The sequence below is a fragment of the Myodes glareolus genome, chromosome 18 (genome assembly GCF_982192425.1).
Source record: "Myodes glareolus chromosome 18, mMyoGla1.1, whole genome shotgun sequence".
Classification (NCBI taxonomy): domain Eukaryota; kingdom Metazoa; phylum Chordata; class Mammalia; order Rodentia; family Cricetidae; genus Myodes; species Myodes glareolus.
The window spans coordinates 49579599-49602015 of NC_142043.1; the positions used below are offsets into that span (position 1 = coordinate 49579599).

Here is a 22417-nt window from a genome sequence, read left to right on the forward strand (position 1 = left end):
GAGGCCCACTACTGGGAAGGCAATTTAAAACATTTCTTCCTGGTGACGGCTGAGTTTTATATTAACCATTGCTGTCTAAAAGACACTAAAACCTGAAATTAGTACTGCTAAAGACAGTTCCTGAATGCTTTCATGTTGAGAGACAAAACAAATTTATCTATCTATCTATCTATCTATCTATCTATCTATCTATCTATCTATCTACCTACCTACCTACCTACCTACCTACCTACCTACCTACCTACCTACCTACCTACCTATCTATCTATCTATCTATCTATCTATCTATCTATCTATCTATCTATCTATCTATCTATCTATCTATCTATCTACCCACCTACCTACCTATCGTCTCTTTCTCTCTCCCAGGCTAAATTCAAACTCAGAGTGCTCCTATCTCTTTCTTCTGGGTGCACTATTATGTCTGGCTTTATTTTTGTTTTTCTGACAAAGTTCACTAAAAAAATTAGAATCTCCCTGGTGTAGGGCAAAGAAAATTAAAACACATTCAATTTGCTACCAAGAAACAAACATTAGTGCATTATTTCTTTCCAAGGCAGTAAAATAGTGGGTGGTTTTCTCAGGTCTTTATAATATAGAGAATGTAAACTCAGTGGATAGTGCAGGCCTGCCACGCTTCCCATTTGGGAGGATTAGGTAGCCTTGGCAACATATGCATATATGTATACTGAGTATGTATATATATGCAAATACACAAATATGTATGCACATATGTGTATATATTGAATATATGTATAATGAATGTATAGATTGGAAAATGTTATTTATCTTTCCTATTTCTGTGATAAACAACATGCAAAAGCAACATTATTCAGCTCATACTTCTAGGCTGTAGTTCATCTTGGCAAGGCAGTTACAGCAATAGGTATCTTAATCAGTGTTCTGTTGCTGTGAAGAGACACCAGGACTAGAGCAACTCTTGAAAGCATTTGATTGGAGGCATTGCGTGGTGTTTGTACACTGTGAAAATGTATTGCTTTGACTGGTGTAATAAAGAGCTGAGTGGCCAGTAGATAGGCGGGAGGTATAGGTGGCACTTCTGGGCACAGAGTGAGAAAGAGGAGGAAATAGTCAAGGTGTGAATGAAACACCAACAAAAAATGGAGGGAGCTGGACATACAGAATAAAAAAAAAAGTAAAACAGCCATGAAGCCAAATGTAGATTAATTTAGCTGGGTTAATTTTAGTTATAAGAGCTAGTGGCACAAGCCTAAGATAAGGCCAAGCTTTCATAATTAACAAGAAGTCTCTGTGTTTTTATTTGTTGGCTGGCAGCTGACAACAAAGCTTGCTGCACAGGGCTTGGTTATACTTTCAGAAGTTTAGTCCTTTATCATCATGATGGAAAACGTGGAAGACGGTGCAAGAGCAGTAGTGGAGAGCTACACGCTAAGTCACAGGTAGAGAGAGTGACACTGGGCTTGGCATGGACTTTTGAAACCTCAAAGCCCACCACCAATGACACAGTTCCTCCAACAAGGCCACACCTCCTAATCCTATCAAATAGCACCACTCCCTGGTGACTAAGCATTCTAATATGTGAGCCTATGGGGAAGGGGACCATTCCTATTCAAACCACTACAAGGAGCTCAACAGAACTGGTCACATTGCATCCACAGTCAAGAGACTTCCATTGAGTTCAGAGCCCAGCCCATGAAGGTACTCGCTCACACTCAGGAGTCTTCCCACTTAACATAATCAAGATAATCCTCCAAAGACAAGGTGATCAAGATCTTCCTCACAGGTGATTCTAGATTGTGTCAAACTGACACAGAAAATTAACCATCAAATACACACACACACACACACATACATACATATGTATACAATAGAGAAAATGCTGTATATGCAGTTATATCTTTTTCATTTAAAATGGTATTTTAATAGTCCACCCCCTTTATTTTAATGGTTCTGTGTATTGAACACAGGTCCACAAATATGTTAGGCAGGCACTCCAACCACTGAAATTCACCTGCAACCCAATTTTTTTTTTATTAATAAATTTGAAGCTCAGGTGTGTGGTTGTTTTGTCTGCCTGTGCATTAATGTACCATGTTCACTCCTGGTCTGCTTAGAGGACAGAAGAGGGTGATCCCCAGAACTGGAGTTACAAATGACTGTGAGCCTCTATGTTAGTGCTGAGAATTGAGCCTATGTCCTCTGGAAGAACAGAAAGTACTCTCAACCTCCAGGCCATATCACCATACCCCATTCTTTATAAGAACAACTCGACAAAATCGTTGCTTTAGTTACATCTCATGTAGCGCCATTACAGGTTTAGTTAAAGTAGCCACTCAGTTTTGGATGTTTAAGGTTTTAGCTTTTTTTTTTTTTGGACTAAAAATACTGCTGGCTGGGGATGTAGCTCAATTCATAGAGTCATGCTTGCCCAGCATGTGAGAATCCCTGGCTTTGATCCAGAGCACCACGAAAATAGGAAATAGTGGTAACACCCCCATAATCACAACACACAGGTGGTGGAATCAGGAGGGTCAGAAGTTCAAGGTCATCCTCAACTGCAGAGCAAGTTAGAGGCCAGCGTGGGAAATAAGAGATCCTGTCTAAAACAAAAACAAGCATTTCCATGCTGAACATCTTTATGGACATGGACATCCTTAGGACTAGTGGCCAAAAATATCAGTAAGTTTACGAGATATGAGATAGGGTTTTACACCCTGTCACCTAGACTGAACTTGAATTCACTAAGTCTCCCAGGTTAGCCTCCATTACACGGTCCCTTTGCCTTCCGTACTTCTAGTGACAGGTATGAGCCATGTCCAGCCATGGGGGCAGTTTTGATTTCAATTGCTGTGCTGACCACTGTGACTACAGGCAGCTTGAGGAAGACAGGCTTTATCTCATCTTATTACAGGTCCATCATGCACAGACCATGGAGCAATGCTGCTTACTGCCTTGCTCCCCATGGCTTGCTCAGCTTGCTCTCTTAGATATCCCTGGAACTCCTCCCCTCCCCAGGGTGGCACCACTCATAGTGAGCTGAGCCCTCCCGCAAGACTTGTCTACAGGAATTTCTGATGAGGCATTTTCTTAATTGAGATTCCTTCTTCTCAAATGACCTTAGCTTAGTCTTGACCAAGAAACTCATCAGCACAATTCTATGCGCTTACAAGGAATGATTAGAAATATGATCTTTACTTTGGAGGAGGCTGAATGCTAAGTACATAATGCCACTGCCCTTTTAAATTTTTTTTTTTTTATGACAGTATGACATTGGAGTTGATCCCTTAGAACTTGATAGTCATGAAGGATGCTGCCATATTGTTATGGGCAGAGAAAGGGTTGTAGAGAAACTACGTTTTATTTGGTTTTTGAGACAGAGTCGCCTTGTGTAGCCCAGGCTAACTTCAATCCCCTTGCCGCAGTTGGTGTTCCAGTGCTGGCATCACCAGCAGGCATCGTCACAGCCTGTTAGAAACCACCTTTTACGTACGAACAGAAACTAGTAGACGCTTTGGTCAAGCACCTTGCCATATCAGTTGGTAGAAATTCGCAGGCAAAGATACAGTGGGCACGACTGTGTGTGTCTTAGTATGTTCTAAAGACATCATAATCATCTCTCTAAATGGTATTGGTTCCACCTAGAAAGTTAAGAGGATGCAAATGGTCTGAAAGAATTTTATTTAATTGGAAAAGATAAAACTCTCCTAAAAGTGCGATCGTGTTAATGTGAGACGCTGGCTGTCGATGTGGCACCTGGGCGCCTACTTTTCCTGTTTGTGAGGGAGCTCCAGTCACATGCTAATGCCCTGCTGACTTTATCTGCTTGTGTGTGCTTGATGATTCTCAAATGTTTATTGAGTTCTTAAAAGAGGCTCAGCATATCACTTTGCCAATACCCCAGCTGAAAATTTTTTTATAGGTCTTAGCAATATTCAAATCATATGAAATTACAAATATTAATAATTTATGGACTAGCTGCTGTGAGTAAGATCTTTCTCATAAAGCAGAGTTCTAGAACAACAGAATTATGTGGATGCACACTTGACTTTCATCATCATAGAATTCTCCTTGTAAAATCCCAGTAGACTTAAAGTCTAAGATTTATTATCTTAAAATAACTGACCTTATAGGACTTTATACTCAACTTTTAAAAGTCTATTACTTAAAAATACTTTTTTTTCCCTGAGTGTGTGTGTGTGTGTGTGTGTGTGTGTGTGTGTGTGTGCAAGCCAGGAGTATGTAGATGCCTTCAGGGTCACAAAAGGTTGGACCCCCGGGGGTTGGAATTGCTAGTGGTTGTGAGTCACCTGTTATGGGTACTGGGATCCAAACTTTGGGTCCTCTGTAAAAGCACTTGCTTCTTTTGCAGCATCTTGAGCCATCTCTCCAGCCTCTCATCAATCAATTTTGTCCTATACCATTTGTCCATACAGTAATTTCTTTAAATTATAATAAGGTTTATTTTTTCCTGAGAAACATTGTGCTAGAAATGCTATCATTCCCCCCTGAACATTTAGTTCATACACACACACACACACACACACACACACACATATATATGCATATATATGTGTGTATATGCTTCATATAATGATCACCATAGCCAAGTTAATGAATATATTCATCACTGTCCATAATACGGTGTTAATTATAGTTACTTTGTTATTCACAAATTAGATTCCCAGAGCTTAATTAATCATATGACTGAAAATTTGTATACACATATGTGCATACTTATATACACATACTCAATATACATATATGTATATGTTGCCTAGGCTACCTAGTCCTTCCGAATAGGAGGCATGGCAGGCCTGCACCATCCACTGAGTTTACATTCTCTATGTTATAAAGGTCTGAGAAAATCACCCACTATTTTACTGTCTTAGAAGAAAAGCACTAATGTTTGTTTCTTGTTAGCAAATTGAATGTGTTTTAATTTTCTTTGTCCTTCTCCAGAAAGATTCTAATTTTTTTAGTGAACTTTGTCAGAAAAACAAAAATAAAGCCAGACATAATAGTGCACCCAGAAGAAAGAGATAGGAGCACTCTGAGTTTGAATTTAGCCTGGGAGAGAGAAAGAGAGACGATAGGTAGGTAGGTAGGTAGGTAGGTAGATAGATAGATAGATAGATAGATAGATAGGAAGTTAGGTAGATAGTTTTGTTTTGTATCTTAACATGAAAGTGTTCAGGAACTAGCTTAAGCAGAGCTAATTTCAGGTTTTAGTGCATTTTAGACAGCAATAGTTAATATAAAACTCAGCCGTCATCAGTAATGTTTTAAATTGCCTTCTCAGTAGTAGGTCTCAATTTGAGTTCAGTGAAAACATGTCCCGTGTCTGTCCTCAGAACTGCTCCACCGTGTGTCTCTGGAAAAGACAAGAACACTTTTGAATAATCAGATATAAGGCCACTGTAGTTTTTTTTTTTTCCCAAGTGAACCCTGAGAGCTTAGTGTCTTTGGAAGAAGGGACCTGGTGCATGGTGTAAGGTAGGCCAAGAGGAGAGTCTGGCTCTATCAAGTTTGCTGTTAAAGGTAATATATTTCGCTCTGCATCAATGACTCGATTCCTTCAACTCTACATCATGAAAATCCAGTGGTGTGAGTGGATGGGGTAAGAAATGATGATGACGTGAATATGACCCAAATACATCTTATATGTTTGAAAGTGTCATCACGAGACCCATTTTACACATGAGCTATGCTGATAAAAACATTTTTTAAAATAAATTTAAAAGTCTGATCCATAAAATGAGGCCTTCCATGCTGACTAAGAATGGTTACTCACATGATCAAATGATCATTTATTTCATGGAAGACTATCACAGTATCCCTTCAAATAGCTGCCTTTCTCCCTTATTTTCATATTTTAGTTGTAGTTTACTGTGTGATAAATGAGAGGCCATGGCTCTTAGATCAAACCCTTGAATTTTTATCATTTGACGAAACTTCCCATTTTCCATATCTCCCTCTTTGAGATCCTGAAAATCAGTCTTTTGTGCTATTCTGTGATTCCCTGTGTGAGGCTGTGCAGTGCTTTCTCTTTGTGCCCGTGGACACTGTTGACAGCAGCAATGAAAATGCGGTTCAGGATAAAATCTCCAGGTTCATCACAATGACAAATGGCAAGCATGGCTTTTCCTAAAATTGCTTAATAATAATTATGTATGTGTATATGTAATTTTATTGATTTCTGTATCAATAGGCTCCTAGGTCCTGTCTTTATCTAGCCTCTTCCAGAGAGTTCCTGGTTTGAATAGTTGCATGGTTTATGCAAGCAGATGATACAGTACTGATTATGCTAAATACATTTTAATAGAAGTGCATCTCCTTTACATTAAAGTCACCAGTTTAGTAGCTCCATTAAAAAATTCTCACGTTTCCTCATTGTTTATCTCTATGTCAAGTTTTTACTCACCAAGTTGCATAGGAATTACTTATCTTGGCACATAATTCAAAATCAAAATTATACTTTAATTTTGGAGTAATTGGTCATAGATACTAACTAGGCTGTCACTCCAAGTTCTTAATTCATTTATGCATAAATCTTTATTCTGCTCTTTTTACAGTAATCAGAGTCTTCCCTGCCAAATCTGATTTATCTTTCATCTTTTTTTTTTTCCTTTCTCTTGAGCACAGGTAAATCACCAGGTCATTTTGCAGGGAGGCTCAGCCCGGGATAGATTTCAATCATTCGCTTTCATTTTCTCAGTGTGATAACTTACACAGTGCATCCCTTTGCAATAAATTCCTCCAATGGGTCAGAAATAATTTTTTTCTCAGCAATTACATTTTTATGATTGCAACTGCAGGCATCTGCATTTTATCACTTTTGAGATCCGAAAGTGGCAGTGGAGTGCAGAAAGTCTATTTATGCAGAACTGCGCTTCCAGGGGTTTGCACCTCTGTGCTGCCTCTCCGAAGGGGACATAAACCGCTAGATCATGCCGTAGTCATTATGTAATGGATCCATCAATAATCTCATTTACCACGAAATATAATCTTCCATGCATCAGATTCATGTTGAATGTGGGTTAAAGGAATAGTTTTAAAATCTCTTAAAATAATAAATCCCTTTATAAAGGGTTTTCTTGGCAAAAGTTCAGATGTATTTTTACGATTTAAATACGTTCCGCATTTTAAAGAGGCAAATACAGGATTAGAGCATCAGTAATGAACATTATTTTTATGGCTCTTGTTACTAACTTTTATATACCTCATGGCTCTGTCCCATTTCTACTTCCATACAGTCTCTTTAATATTTACAGATATAGACACACTGAGTACCCCAGAGCTCACCCCAGAGACACACCTCCTCCAACAATCCCTTAATCCTTCACAAACATTTCTACCAACTGGGTAACAAGTATTGAAATATACAGGCCCATGGGGACCATCATCACAAGGAGAGACATGAATAGTGCTGGTAGCAGCTCCTTTAAACACCATGTTTTTAATTCCTCACAGCCATCTAGGGAGAATTCTGCTGTATTCCAACTCAGAAAAATTTCTTATTTCTTATTTCTTTGAGTCCCAAACCCAAAAACAAAGAAAGAAAAATAGAAAGAAGGAAGAGAGAGAGAGAGAGAGAGAGAGAGAGAGAGAGAGAGAGAGAGAGAAAGCATTTAGGTAAGCAGACACATACATCAGTTTATATAAGTGGCTGCAGGGGCTCAAAGAGCTAATTTCCCCCTCTTCTCCAGACAGACCATTGACTTCTGACTCATCAGAGAAGAACTTCTGTCACCTTTGGGCTCTTAGTCTCCAAGAACAAAGTTTCCCTTTATTTCTTTCAGAAAAAGAGAAGAAGTGACCTTTGTGATTGTTGTCACCTCCGTTTGAATGAACTTAGTATCACTTACTTATGTTTCTGTCTTAGTTTTGTTAGTTTGGCATGAACTAGAGTCATTTGGGAGGAAAGTCTATGGAGGAATTGCCTAGGTCACATCGGCCTGTGGGTGTGTCTGAGGTGGGTTTGTCTGGATTATTAGCTGACACTGGAGGGCCCACCCCATTATGGGCCATGGCATCCCTTGGCAGGTGGTCCTGGCATTTGTGATAAAGCTGACTAAACACAAGCCTCTGAGCCAGCCAGAGAGAGAGCAAGCCAGCAGCAGCATTCCTCTGTGGTTTCTGCTTCACGTTCCTGCCTGAGATCCTGGCCCACCTTTTGTCAGCGATGGACCGTGACCGCAAGTGAAATAAGCCTTTTCTCTCCAGGTTGTTTTTGGTCAGCGTTACAGCAAGGCCACAGAGAGGACGCTAGCAGGGCTTCTTTGATCTGATCTTATCTCAAAACTTCTTCCGTGCACCCTTGCTCATTATCCCCTCGATAGACTGGATACCGTGACCACCTCAAAGGTCTAAGGAAGTCCTGCAGACAATTTTGTACACACATAATGTTCTTGTAGAGTAACATTTACCCAAGCAAATATGGGACTTCTTACTGTAATATATGATCTTAAGAGTTAGTAAATTAAATGTCTTTGAAATACTCACAGGCCTAATGCTTAATAAGCGTAACGATGTTATTTTTGTGACAGGATGAAGAAATAAAGTTTATCATAATGTTTTAAAGTTGAAGGTGCTTCAGAGCAGCTGAGTCGATATCTAATCCAGGGACCTTTTCAACTCCTACATCCTTCACGGCCAGGAAACTGCTCCCGGGGGAGAGCTGCTAGGCCAGAGCGTTTCCTGAGAAACAAATCGGTCAGAAAAAGGAAGCTGCTTTTTAAAATTAAAGCAACACAAAGAAAAACCAGTGAGTTGACTGAATTACTGTGGACTCCAGCTGGAGCACACGCGACGTTTGTCAGAGTGTCCAAGTGTCCCCGGACCTGGGAGCTCTGAGATGAGCCATGGGCAGGTGTCAGGAGGGCCGAACCCCTTCACCTCCCCTCAGTTTGATTCCTAGACCTTTTCTTTTTCTTTTTTTAAAAAAATATCAAATTCTGGTATTTCCCTACTTGCTCCAACACTGTTGTCCCCACTCCACCAGCATGCTTGCTTTTTGTCACCGTTGTCACCTTTGGGTGCTGGGATTGTAAGTGTGTCCCCAACGTTTAGCTCCACTGCTCATGTTTTTATATTTCAGACACAGCTCGTCTTTTTCTCTGTGACGTCATAGATGGCACATTTAACTTAGCTCTGAAATGTGGCCTCCCCGCACTTGTAAACGGATTTTATAGGCAGCCAGGTGTTGGAGACAGAGAAACACGATCCACCTGCTCATTAGTAGACGCAGGGGAGCAATCATGGTTGTCTCGGTGAAACGGAGGAAAAGTCCCCATCTCCGGAGCTGTGGTCATTTATGCTGCTTGACAGGTGACTCAGTCCTTCCTAGAATCCCCTGGCAATCTCTGGAGATAGCCTGAAACTTGAACCCTCCATGACTCCAGACCAATGATGGGAATCTTCATTTTTTTTTATAGGTCCAGGCAGGTAGTGAATAGCTTCAGATTTGAGATCTCATGTGTTAGGATTATGCTGCCTTCACAGTATGAGGGCAGCCATAGACAATATCTAAACAAATGGGCCTGGCATGAGAGTAGACATTCTTTATTGTCAGAAACAAGCACGTGTCCAGATTTTTCTCCAGGGATTGTTTTCAGGTCCCTGTTCTGGAGTGAGATTTCTGGCTGAGATATTCTGCGCTCACTCCATAAGTAATTGCAAGGATGGGTACTGTCTCACACTCAGTTGAAAGCCTCATGGGATACAAACTGTGGTGGAGTGGTTTGTGGCCGAATCCTACGAGAGACACAAAAGCCTCCGTTGGCAGCAGAGTGCTAACCAGACAATTCTGAAGATTCTTGTGACTGTTGAGGATTCTGTTAGCCCAGTGGTTTTCAGCCTTCACTGCCCACTAAAGTCATCTGGGGAACTTTAAAAAAAATCCTGACGCCCAGGTCCCACACAAAGCTAGCTAAACCGGAATCTCAGGGAGTAGGGCTAGGCAGTCATTTTGAAAGCTCCCAGGTGATTGCGATGTGGGAATTGCTGAGCTGGGCATTGTATCAGCCTATGGCAAGCACGGCTCTCTCTCTAGGTCTAAGGCTTGTCCTAAAACTCTGCCTCGTTATGTTTTTCTAACTTTATAACTGAGGGTGTGTGTGTGTGTGTGTGTGTGTGTGTGTATGTATGTATGTATATCATATAGTATATGATAGGTAGCCATGAAAGTGAACATTGCAAATAAAGACTCACTAAATATGATGTGATTTTGCAGACTTTAAGACTTATTTAATTAAGCATGTTGTATATGTGTATATGTACACATGACTGCAGGTGACTGTGGAATCCAGAAGAAGTTGTCAGATCCTCTGGAGTTGGAATGACAAAGTGGTTGTGAGTTGGCTGGTGTGGGTTTTGGGATCCGAACTCAGATCCTCTGGAAGGAACAGCCAGTGCTCTTAACTCCCGAGCCAACTCTCCAGTCCACAGATGGCTTTTTTTGTTTAACAGAAATGATTTGTATTCTTAGCTTGGATTCATAAGATACCAATTTTGTTCAGGTTAGACACATTTTCTTCACCTTGCATTTTAATATTTCTGAAATGAGAAGACATTTTGCAGCAGCTATAAACATTTAAAGTTGCCTTTCTTCTTGGTGCTTGTAGGGGATTACGAATTTGCCCACAGGACACTTGTGCTTCTTTATCTTTTATATGTTCTGGCCTTTCTCATCAGCACCTGCTCACTGGGGTGGGATACGTTATTCAGCTAGCAAGATAATAAAGTACTGCGATTCAATGATTTCAACAGTGTCTTTTGGTAACTACTCTGTCCCTTACACAAAGTGATCAGGAATAGGTGACGGGGGTGTGTCTTGTTTATGTGTTTATGTAGTGAGAGACTGGGTCTTGGTATTAGTGTGATGACCTTTGCACTCACTTCTATGGAATGGCTGGTCTAGAATTCTCTGTAGACTGGTGACGTTTCCTCAAGGGTTGCTATTACCATGCATCAAAGGGCCTTTTGTAGAAGCCTGGCACCTCAGCCTGACCCTCAGAACCCGGGGTGGAAGGAGAAAACCAACTCCATAAAGCTGCCCTCTGGCTACACTTGTGAGTCATGGTCATGGTCGCCCCCACACATATACAGAGTCATCACATAGACAGACAACAGACAGACAGACAGACAGACAGACACACACACACACTCACACACTCATGATAAATAGAGATTGTGATGCATGTGGACATACAGAAATGTGTCAGTGTGACCTGTTGTACCGCCCGCCTGTACTACGTGACAGTGCGGTACTACTCCTGTATTGAGGCACCTGCACTACTTACAGGACCATTCGTGAGTCTCGGGAAAGGGCCTGGAGATTTAAACACACAAAGACACAAAGACAGAGTCATGAGTAATCCTTGAGATAGGACTGCCCCAAGAATGCCCCCTTTATTGTATTCAGGGGCAGCTTATACAGGGAAAGCCGCGCCCCAACCAAACCCACCAATCACTCCCCTGCCATCAGGAACTCCCGAGGGTCTCATGCTCAGAGCAGCTGCAGGCTGTCTCAGAGCAGAGGAAAACAAGTTGTTTACAAGAAATTCAGGATCTGGGGGTTCACAGCTCCCAACCACCTGTAAGGACATGGTTAGAAGCTGATCTTCTAGAAACCAAGGAATAGTTTCAGAAAGAACCAAGCTTCCTTGACTTCTGGTTTCTAGAACTGAGAGAAAATAAGTGTCTGTTGTGTAAGCTTGCCAGTCTGTGGCATTTGGTTTTTAGTATCCCTAGCAAATGAACTAAAATGAGGGTTTAAGCGAAGAAGAACCAGTAAAATAAATATAAAAATATGCCAGCCTCTGTAAATAAGCCTTCTGATCTTGTGATGCCCCTCTCTTTTTGACACAAAAGACTGACTATAAGACATTTGCTTCTAGATAACTTTGAACTGATCAAATTCTAGATACATTGTGCACAGAGGTGTTATTTATTCAGAATTTCTAAAAATTTGCTTTTTATGATAATGATTAGGGGAATTGGCTTAGAAAACACATACACACATACACACACACACTCTTACACATGTGAGAATTTGTATAAAAGCTACGATGTGTTAATATATATATATATTTGCTATGGTGATTGGCTATGTTAAGTTACAGCATACTCCTAAACATCATAAACCATGCCCGAGAACTGTTGTCTCCTGAAATGATGAGGGTGTCTGAGAAATCCCGCTGCAGTACCAGAACAGAGGGAGGGTTAATCAGGCCACAAACTTAACCACCCTTACACACCCTTCAGTCCTGCACACATTCTTCCTCCACCTAAACCGGAAGCTTATATTCCACAGAGATGCTAAGGCATCTCCCTCCTTCATCCTCCCATGACAGCCATGTTCCATAAATTCTTTTCCTGCTCTTTAGCTGTTTCTTCTCTAGTTGATGTCTGAGCTGAGTAAACAGACCCAATCTTTTCATCTCTCTACCTCCCAACCAGAGTCCAGCCCCTGGTTGAGGACCATCTAGTTTACCCCTGTATCTCCTGGTGGAAAGCCACGTGTCCCTCAGGGCTCTTCTTGGAAGGCCCGTTTCATCTCTGTGACTGCAGCTCTGCAGAACCTTGTCTGTCCTTACAGGAGTGTCGGCAATTTGCCTTTCCTACTGCAGTATAGCCGGTGTGCTGTCCTCATCACCGTCTTGGAGCTTATTCATTTTTTATTTCCTAAATCCCCACAGTACTGTTTCCAACACAGTATGTGCTCAATAAATGTTTATTGCCTTGATATGAGCAGAAAGAAGCTGGTGGTTGACTTTGGGAGACTGTTGAACGTTGATTTAGAGGCCCGCAAAGGTTCACAATCCCTCAGCCTTCCTTAGTACCTTTGTTGAGCGGGTCTGGGGTGGTTTTGGAAATAAAGAATAGCTACATTGATTAGAGGCTTGAAGAAGACCTCTCCTCCCGCTCCCAAGCCCTGGGAGACTTTTTGACAGGTCACCATTGAACTTTCCTATGAATTTTCTTCTTTTCTACTTTCCCAATCTCTTTCAAAACCCCGGCAAAGTTAAGGCTTTTAACTTTTAATTTTAACATGGCTTAAATGTCATGTATCTTATTACATAAATTAAAATTAACTGAAAGGAACAAAAGTAGCCCTGAAGGTTCCCGTGAGCTACCCGAGGAAGGTTAAAAATTCAAAGCATTTTAGCTCATCAACAGGAAAAGAGATGTCTGTTAACATGGCCTTTTAATACCACAGTGACAGCAGAGTATGAAGAAGAAATTAGAGTTCGATTGGGAAAGAACATGACTATGGAGCCGAAATGTGCTACTCCAGTTGGCATTTAAACACTTCCTGCAGAGCAAGTGTCGGGAGCCAGAGTCAAAGCAATCGCTACACTCATACACCAAGCAAGAGCAAACCACAGGTGCCTATCACATTCCCTACTACTCCTATTACATGACAGCGTGGCTCTCTACAAGGACAAGCGAAGGGTTGGTTCACTAAGGAAACCAGTTCAATCCTCAGTGTCTTTGGAGCATCTAGAGAAATCCATCTGGATTAGAGTCCAGTGCACTGTGGGTTGTTCGAGGAGACGACCCAGTACACCTGATGAGAAACATCACACAGACTGTTTCTTGGCGCTCTAACATTCAACGTATAGTGACTGCACACCGCTTAAGATACATCTGGTTGCGTGAAATGTTTGACTTTCAGAATTAAAGTAGGAATTTCTTCTTTACATATTACTTGAGATTGCTAACTTAAGACCATTTCTATGAGAGTAGGCCTTCTTCCTGTATTTTTTATTGTTATTTAATTATTTGTATTATTAGTGATCAGACCTTGAACATTCTAGGCAAGCATAAGCATCCTATTGTCAAGCCACATCCCTAAGCCCAACTCCCCGCTACATATGTAAAATATATATAAATATATATATATATTTCGTGGGTCTGGGTCTTACTAAGTTGCTCAGGCTAATCTTGAAATCGTATTTTAGCCCAGACAGGCCTTGAACTTATGATCCTCCTGTCTCAGCCTCCCAAGTAGGTTGGATTACAGGACTGTGCCACCAGAACTGGTTTATTATTATTATTTATAAACATATACTAATTGTATAAGATAACAGGCCTCATTATGAACGACATTCCAATACTTCGCTGTAATGCACTTTCCTTTTTATCTTTGGTGAAGGTGTTTTTGTAGCAAAGAACAGGGGTACAGACTAAAAGCAAGTGAACAAACCCGTACGTGCTCAATAAAGCTAGAGGCCTAGAGATTTCTCACATTTGGAAATCTTCTAAAATTCCAAAAAAAAAAAAAAAACAACGAGGAAAGGGGAAGGTTATGTGTTTGTGACAGATTACAAAGAAGATAAAATATCCTGGATTCTGTAGGATCATCTCTGCTGCAGGTTCAACCCCAAGTTTTGCATTCTTTATAGAAATAGCTCTCTGTACTGTAAAGGAAAACGAAGAAAGAGAAATGATTTTACAGAATACGTTAAAGTGAATTTTACTGGTTGCTGGTATTCCTTCCGAGATGAGAGACCTTTTCAAATAACACAGGCACCCCTCCTCCGCGGTGAGGCACATCTGCTGTGCTTAGTCACAGTTGCTGACGGGAGTAGGTGACAGCCCTTGGGTGAACTGAGGTCTCTTTCTGAACAGGTACCAATGAGTCATTGGAAATGTCACTTAATGTTAGCCAGTGTTAAATAACTATATTGGGGGTGCTTTAAAAGAAGATTTGGGTTCAAACTACTTATACAAGTGAACAGCTTACAAGTCACAATTGCATTTTTTTTTAACAGAAGCATAACGCTCTTATACAATGTTCTCGTTCACAATTCTCACTTCTGTGACATTTACTATAAAGAACAAAGCATCTCTAGGACGCTCATTTTAATCTCAAAGGTTAGGGTGTTTTGCGGGAAGCATTTGGTGCTGTGGGAAACAATGTGAACTGTGCACTTACGGCGCGGTGGGAGGGAACCTTTCAGACAAGACGCTCGGCTTCGCTTTAAACCGGAGCTTTAAGCTCAGCGTTAATATAGACAAGAACTTTTTAACTCTGTGAACGGCAGAGAATCGTGCCGTTTGGTGTCTGGGAAAGCCCTGGTGCTCCACCAGGCTCCTTGTCGTCGTCTAGGTGCCCTCTAGCTGCTGGTGAAGCATCCCGATGTGCTGCGAACTGCCCACAGCACACTCATGTGGGAGGTGGAGGCTGGGCATGGGGGTGGGAGAGACAAGATTAGGCTTAAAGAAAGCACCTTTGACAGGGATTGTGGTGACCAATTTTTGTACCTCCATTGTGCACAGACTAGGAAATACGCAGTGTGTCTTGTTATGAATTGTGAAAGCACTGAACCTCACTTAGCCGATTCGTAGTCTAACTGGATAATGGGATTTCCCTCCTCCTTCTCGCCTCTCCCCAACTCTCTCTTTCTTTTCTGCCTGAGATAAGATCTTGAGCCTCCAGCTGGCTATGTGGTTGAGGATGGACTTGCACTTTGAACTATTACAGGATTACAGGTATAGGCCGCCAAGCCTGGATTATAGGTAGTTAGTTATATGGCACAATCCAACCCGGCCATGGTACATGCCAGGCAAGCGGCTGAGTAGATCTCCAGCTCCTGTTCTTATTTTCACAATAAGAAAACAAAGGCTTCTTCCAAAATGTTTCCCTGTTGGTCATGTACACAGGAATATAATAAATCAGAATAAAACAGAAACTCATTAGAAAGGGAAGGGAATAGGTTAGACAAAAATCTTCTTCATCCCCATTGCCTGTAACTTCTTAACTCTTAGGTGATTAGTGGCACCAAGGAATAAATATCAGTCGGCTCTGCTAACAACCAGGCAGAGTCTCAATGGGCTGCGGAGCATGGAGGGGTCGCCTACGCTGTCGTGAAAGATGTGGAGCACAGGGTTAGTGAGATAGACCAGCGGTTAGAAGTGCTGGACACCAAGCTAGACAACTTTAGTTCCGTCCTCAAGACTCACACCATGAAAGGAAAGAATCAACTCTCACAAATTGTTGTTGGACCTTCACATACATGACCTCTGCCAGCCCCAAATGTAAATGAAAAGCTATCGTCCATAGTTTTCAGGGTCTAGCTTTCTTATTTAAAAAGGTTTGTTTTTAAAAGTTTTTTTTAAATTTAAAATTCAGTGTATATGTGTTTATATCTGTGTGGAAATGTACATATGAGTGCAGTGCCCGTGGAGGCCAGAAGAGGGTGCGGGGGAGCTGGAGTTACGGGCAGTTGTGAGCCACCCAAAACAGGTGTTAAGAACTGAACTCGGGTCCCTGGAAGGCAGTACACACTCTTAAGCTTTGAGCCATCTCTCCAGCCCTTATTATTATTTTTCCTATTGAAAATTTTTTATATACTATATTTAGATCATGGTTTCTCCTTTCCCAACTCCTCCCAGATCCTCCCTAACTCTTCCTTCCACACAATTCCACACCTCTCTTTCGTTTTTCCTTCTTTCCTTCTTTTTTTCTTCCTCCCCCTTCATCCCTCCTTTCCTCCATCCCTTTTTCCTCTAGAAAACAGACAAACAAAAATCAAACCAGAATTTAAAAGCACAAGAAACACAGACATACACACACACCATGAAAATGCAAAATTGGAAACCATAATATACAAGCAAAAGACTAGTAAGACAAAACATGTCCAAACAAAGCAATGTGGACCAAAAGTCTAAAAAAAATACCATACCATTGAGTTCGTTTTTGTATTGGTCATTTACTGCTGGACATGACACCTACCCTTAAATGTGGCTAATATACCTAGTGAGACTCTACTGGAGAGAATTTTTTCCTTTGCAAGTACAGGCAGTTTCTTGGTTAGACGTAGGAGCCCATGTCCACCTCACCCTCTGGACAGTGAGACCCCCATATGACTTGAACCTGTGCAGGCCCTGTGTGTGCTGCAGCCATTTCTGTGATTCATATGTGCAGCAGTGCTGTTATGTTAGGACGATACGGTTTTCTTGGAGTCATCCACCACCTCTGGTTCTTAATCAGTCTTTCTGCCTCTTCTTCCACATTGTTCCCTGAGCCCCGAGGGGAACGGAACGTTGAAGACATTCCACGTAGGATTAAGTGTTCCAAAGTTTCCCACTCTCTGCACCTTGCCCGTCTACTGCAAGAGGAAGCTTCTCTGATGATGGCTGAGCTGTGCACTGGTATCTGGGAATAGCAGAATGTCATTAAGGGTCACTTTAGTGCTACATCCCTTCAACAGAATAGTATTTGGTCTTCCTGTAAGCCCATGGCCACCAGTGTAGCATCAGATAGTGATTCCACCTCATGGAGAGAGCCTTAAATCCGATCAGATGGTAGTAGGTTACTCCCACGTTTATGCCATTATTGCACCAGTGTGCCATGCAGGCGGGTAACTGTTGTGGACTGCAGGGTTTGAACTGGGTTGCTGGTTACTTTTCTCCTCTAGTAGATTACGGAGTGCCATCTGTTACCGTGAACACTAATCAGCAGGGGTGAAGACTCCGGTTACTCACCAGCAGCAGTTCTCTATGTCCTGTAAAATATGTGTCATCTTCAGAAACAGAACCTTTCCATCACTGTGGAGAGCAGCCAATATCCTTCGTGACAGTCTGAGATTTTGGGGGTTTCCACGGGGCCCCTTTGACCAATGACTCAACTAGATGCCACTTATTCCTGGTGCTGGGGGTTTCATGTGGTGACAAAAGATGTCTACTTAGGCTTTGTCTCTCTCGCTGTTTGGTGATTCCATTTAGATTACTGTCATTTGTGTATACATTTTAAGAAACTTCTACAGTAGTAGATTTTCGCATGATCCCTCAAGTGGCCCTTAGTGTTTTTTGTTCCTCCCTGTATCCCCCTTGCTCCTGTCTTCTCTCCAGTCTCTCCCCATCTCTCCATAACTACCTATTTATATCCCTTCATCGGGAGATCCTCCATTCCCCCAGTTCCTTACTCTATACCTAACCTTTGTGACTATATGGCTTGTACATGCTTATCAAGTGCTTAAAAGCTAACATCCACATGTAAATAAAACACATAACACCTGTCTTTTGAGGTCTGAGTCACTCAGGATGATTTTTTTCCAGTTCCATCCATTTACCTTCACATTTACTTTTATTTTTCTTTTGAGTTTTCAAGACAGGTTTTCTCTATATAGCCCTGGCTGTCCTGGAACTCACTCTGTAGACCAGGCTGGCCTCCAACTCAGAGTGCTGGGAACAAAGATGTGCGCCACTGCCGCTTGGAGGCAAATTTCATTTTTGAGCAGCTGACTATTGTAGGAAGGCCTGCTTGTTTGTCTTGGCCACCTGGCTGCTTAGCCCCAAAATAACCACACAGAAACTGTATCAATTAAATCACTGCTTGGCCCATTAGTTCTAACTTCCTTTTGGCTCTTACATCTTAGTTTAACCCATTTCTATTAATCTGTGTATCACCATGTGGCAGTGGCTTACTGGCTAAGTTTCGGCAGCCTTTCTTACTCTGGTGGTAGATACATGGTGTCCCTCTGACTCTGCCTTCTTCCTCCCAGCATTTTGTTTAATTTTCCCTGCCTACCTAAGTTCTGCCCTATCAACAGGCCCAAAGCAGTTTCTTTATTAACCAATAAAAGCAACACAAAGACAGAAGGACCTCCTACACCAGCTGACCACTTTGTTGCTGGACCACATTTTCACTATCCAGTCGTCTGTTTATGGACATCTAGGTTGTCTCCAATTTCCAGCTCTTATTTACAGAGCAGCAATGAACATTGATGTAGAGTCCTTTGAGGAGATGCCCAAGAGTGATAGAGCTGGATCTTGAGGTAGATCTATTCCCAGCTTCCCGAGGAACTACCACACTGATTTCCATAGTCAGACCCTTATTTTTAAATTTTATTTATTGTTAGTGTGTGTGTGTGTGTGTGTGTGTGCGCGCGTGTGCGCATATGTATAATATGTGTGGGCACATGTGCCATGGAGTGCTTGTGGAAGCCAGAGAACAACTGTCAGGCATTATTGTCCTCCTTCTAATGTGGCTCCCAGGATGGAACTCTGGTCATTAGTATACTTGGCAAGTACTTTTACCCACCTCACTGGCTCTGTTTACTTGTTTCTAGTTGGCAAATAAATGTGTATATTGAGGGGGTACAATGGTGATTTGATAGGCATATGCCTTGTGGAAAGAGTCAGCCTAGCCAATTAACATAGCTAGCCTCTCACTGGCTTATCATGGGAGCTCCGATTTCAGTAGGAGCCCCAGGTCTCCTAATTCATACACTGGATTCAAGTAATTTTTCTGCTATATAAAAGTTTTATCCCAGAATTTCTTCTGGGACCCAAGGTTTAATTAAGAAATGGAAGCAATGGCTATTTCTCATAAAGTAATAGTATGAACTTTGGTTTTTAAATATATTCCCCCTTTTAAATTGAGAATTTCATGCACACATATAATGTATTTTGGTCAAATCTACCTCCCCATTCCTTCCTATCCCACTCCTCCCTTATTCTCCCACCACTTCTCCTTCCCAACTTTATGTGCTCTCTCTTTTAAAAAACCCACTGTGCCCACTTAGCGATACCTACACATGAATGCGGGTAGGACCATCTATCGGAAGTATGCTAACCTCTCAGGGCCCGAGTTTCTGGAGAAAAATGACTCTCTTTCTTTCACCATCCATCAATTACTAATAGCTCCTCAATGAGGGTTGCAACTCCACCAGTCCCCAATCCACGCTGGGATTTTGTCTGACTCGATCTTGTACAGGCTTGTGTTTGTAGTCACAATTGCTGTAGGTTCACGTGTGCAATGGCCTGTCATGTCCAGCAAATGTTTCACTGCAGACATTCACTCCCTGTCTTTTACAATCTTAACTGCCCTTGGCCCGTGAAGGTCCTTGAGCCTCTTGAGCCTCTGTGAGTGGATCATGACCTTGATCGCTTTATCTTCCCACTGCTGTCTCCTGGTAGCTTTCTACCTCGCCATCCAAGTGCTGGGATAGCAGATGTATGCCACCACACCTGGTGCGAGCCGTGGTAGGGCTCGAACTTAGGATTTTATGCTTGCCAGCCAAGCACCTATCCACTGAGCCATGTCACCAGTGCACTGTGCCCATCGCTCCACTTCTTTACTAAACACATATCTTTCCCACACACCCAGAGTCCTCCCAGGGTTTTATCGGTAGTAAAACTGGATGGGGTTCACAACCAGGACTCTCCCTTCTAACCTTCAGTTGGGGTTCTGGTGGCTGCCCTTGGAGGAATGACTTGATTTCTGGGATGTAACAACAGAATGAGTTGTTCTGGGACATGATTCTGTTTCTTCTGCGCTGGTATCTCTCAAGGCTGGGTTCCCCCTACTAGACGTTCAGTAAGTTCCCTGTGTTTTCTCCAATTTTAGGTTACCACACTTGTAAACTGTCCGCAGAACCCCTCCAACAGGAAAAAGGGACGCTCTAAGAGAGCCAGAGTTCTCCTGGCTTCGGTGGAGGAAGCAACTTGGAACCTGTTAGACAAGGGGGAGAAGATCGCCAAGGAAGCCAGGGCTTTAAAGGAGGAGCTCACAGCTGCGCTCCAGGAAGTTCGCAGAGAGAGTGAGTATCCGGAAGGCAGGCAGGAGCAGCCCGCCTCTCCTCAGGGTGCTATCGGCTGCAGTGGATTTGTGGGTGTTTTGTTTTGCAGGCTTGAGTTTATTAGTCTCGCACACAGCTGTGAAGAGGGAGCTGTGGGAGGCAGAGTGGCTCATTAGGCAGCTCCAAGGTGGAGTCCCAGCCCCGGCTCTTCTCTGGTTACTGAGTCTCTGAATACAGCTCCCCACCTCCAACAATACTGCATTGCAGCTTCTCCTTAATAACTGGAGAGGTTTAATGAAATGAAAGATATCTTTGCCTACACACAACGAATTGTAATGTTCTTTATAAACAGTCGGGAGACATTTCTTCTCTGATGGGCTCAGAACTATGTTTTCTATTTTGCAGTGTTTGGAAGCTTAGGTTTACCAAGCTCCCCATCTCTCCCCCTCCCCCCCCCGTCCTTTTGGGGTAAGGCTTTGTGTAAACCACACATAATCCATGCTGTGCTTTGCCCATGTTACATAAAAAGAACACATATTCTGCCTTTTGATGTTTTACTATGATAACACAACAATCAACCCCCTCTGAAGATTACAAGTCTCATCTTCAGGATATTTAAAACAAGATTTTTAAACAGTTAATTTGTGCCTGTGGAGGTTCATTTGTTCAGTTGCTTTTCACAGGCATATATGAAGGCCAGAGGTGGATGCTGGAGTGTCTGTCTGTCTGTCTATCTATCTATCTATTCATCCATCATTTATCTATCATCTATCATCTATCGATATCTATTCATCCATCATCTATTTGTCTGTCTGTCTGTCTATCTATCTATCTATCTATCTGTCTGCCTATATCTATTTATAAATGATCTATTTATTTACTTGAGACAAGGTCTCTCACTGAATCTGGACCTTGTAGTTTTGGTTGGATGCCTATCAAGCCCACGGGAACTGCCTTCTCAACCTTCCAGTGCTAGGGTGATACATATGCATTGCCACACCCAAGGTATTTTTTCCCTTTTCATGTGGGTGCTAGGGATCAGGATTCAGGTCCTCCTGTTTGCTCTGGAAACACTATATCCATGGATCCATTTGCTAGTCCTGAAAGATATCTTTAAAAGAACTATTTGGTGATTTTATGTTTATTACTTTTGCTGTAGCTATTTTAGGAGGGAAAACAAAGTAGAACTTTTTTGTTCAACTTCATAAAAAATGTCTGAGCTGTTTAAATGTTTTTCTCCCCTAAATCCTAGTACAATTTTAAAAAAATCAGAAAGAACCAGGTATGGTGGTACTGGTACTGTGACTTCAGTACTCAGGAGGCTGTGGTTGAAGGATGGCAAGTTCTTGGCCAGGCTGAGCTATCTCGTGGACACCCTTGGTATGTGTGTGTGTGTGTGTGTGTGTGTGTGTGTGTGTGTGTGTGTGAGAGAGAGAGAGAGAGAGAGAGAGAGAGAGGGACAGTATTTCCTAATACAAATAAACGTAACAGCCAGTCAACTTTAAACCAAATAGGGGATTATGTTTATATTGTAATTTTTAGTTTCATACCTCTTAAAGTCAATTCTGTTGTGCACATTTGAGGTGTACAGCATAGTGTCGTGGGATTCATGTTGTGAACAGTTTCTACAGTGGAGTCTGTGGATGTAGCCCCTCCTCTCACATGATTAATACCCACCTTTTGGTGACAAAACAGCTTAATGCCCTGGTTCAAGATGGTTCCTTACCGGGCTTTACTGCAGCTCCACCTCCTCCCTTTGACACCTTCTCTCCTCCACCATCCCCCCCTCCCCTCACTGCCCTCATCTTCTCACTCTGTCATGGAAATCACTGTATTTGGGTTTTCTCCCATTTTTTCTTTTTAAAATTACTTTTGTTAATTATTATTGTATGTGCATGTGGAGT

General features: G+C 42.0%; 1 protein-coding gene across 2 annotated transcripts in view; it reads left to right on the forward strand.

Moving 5' to 3' along the window:
• Ctnna3 (catenin alpha 3) overlaps positions 1 to 22417 on the forward strand; it is a 1405098-nt gene that overhangs the window by 46386 nt on the left and 1336295 nt on the right. For both annotated transcript variants that reach the window (XM_048451587.3, XM_087898188.1), the window contains exon 3: positions 20342 to 20534. In XM_048451587.3, the coding sequence (XP_048307544.3) occupies positions 20342 to 20534 (193 nt within the window). The remainder of the gene's footprint in view (positions 1 to 20341; positions 20535 to 22417) is intronic.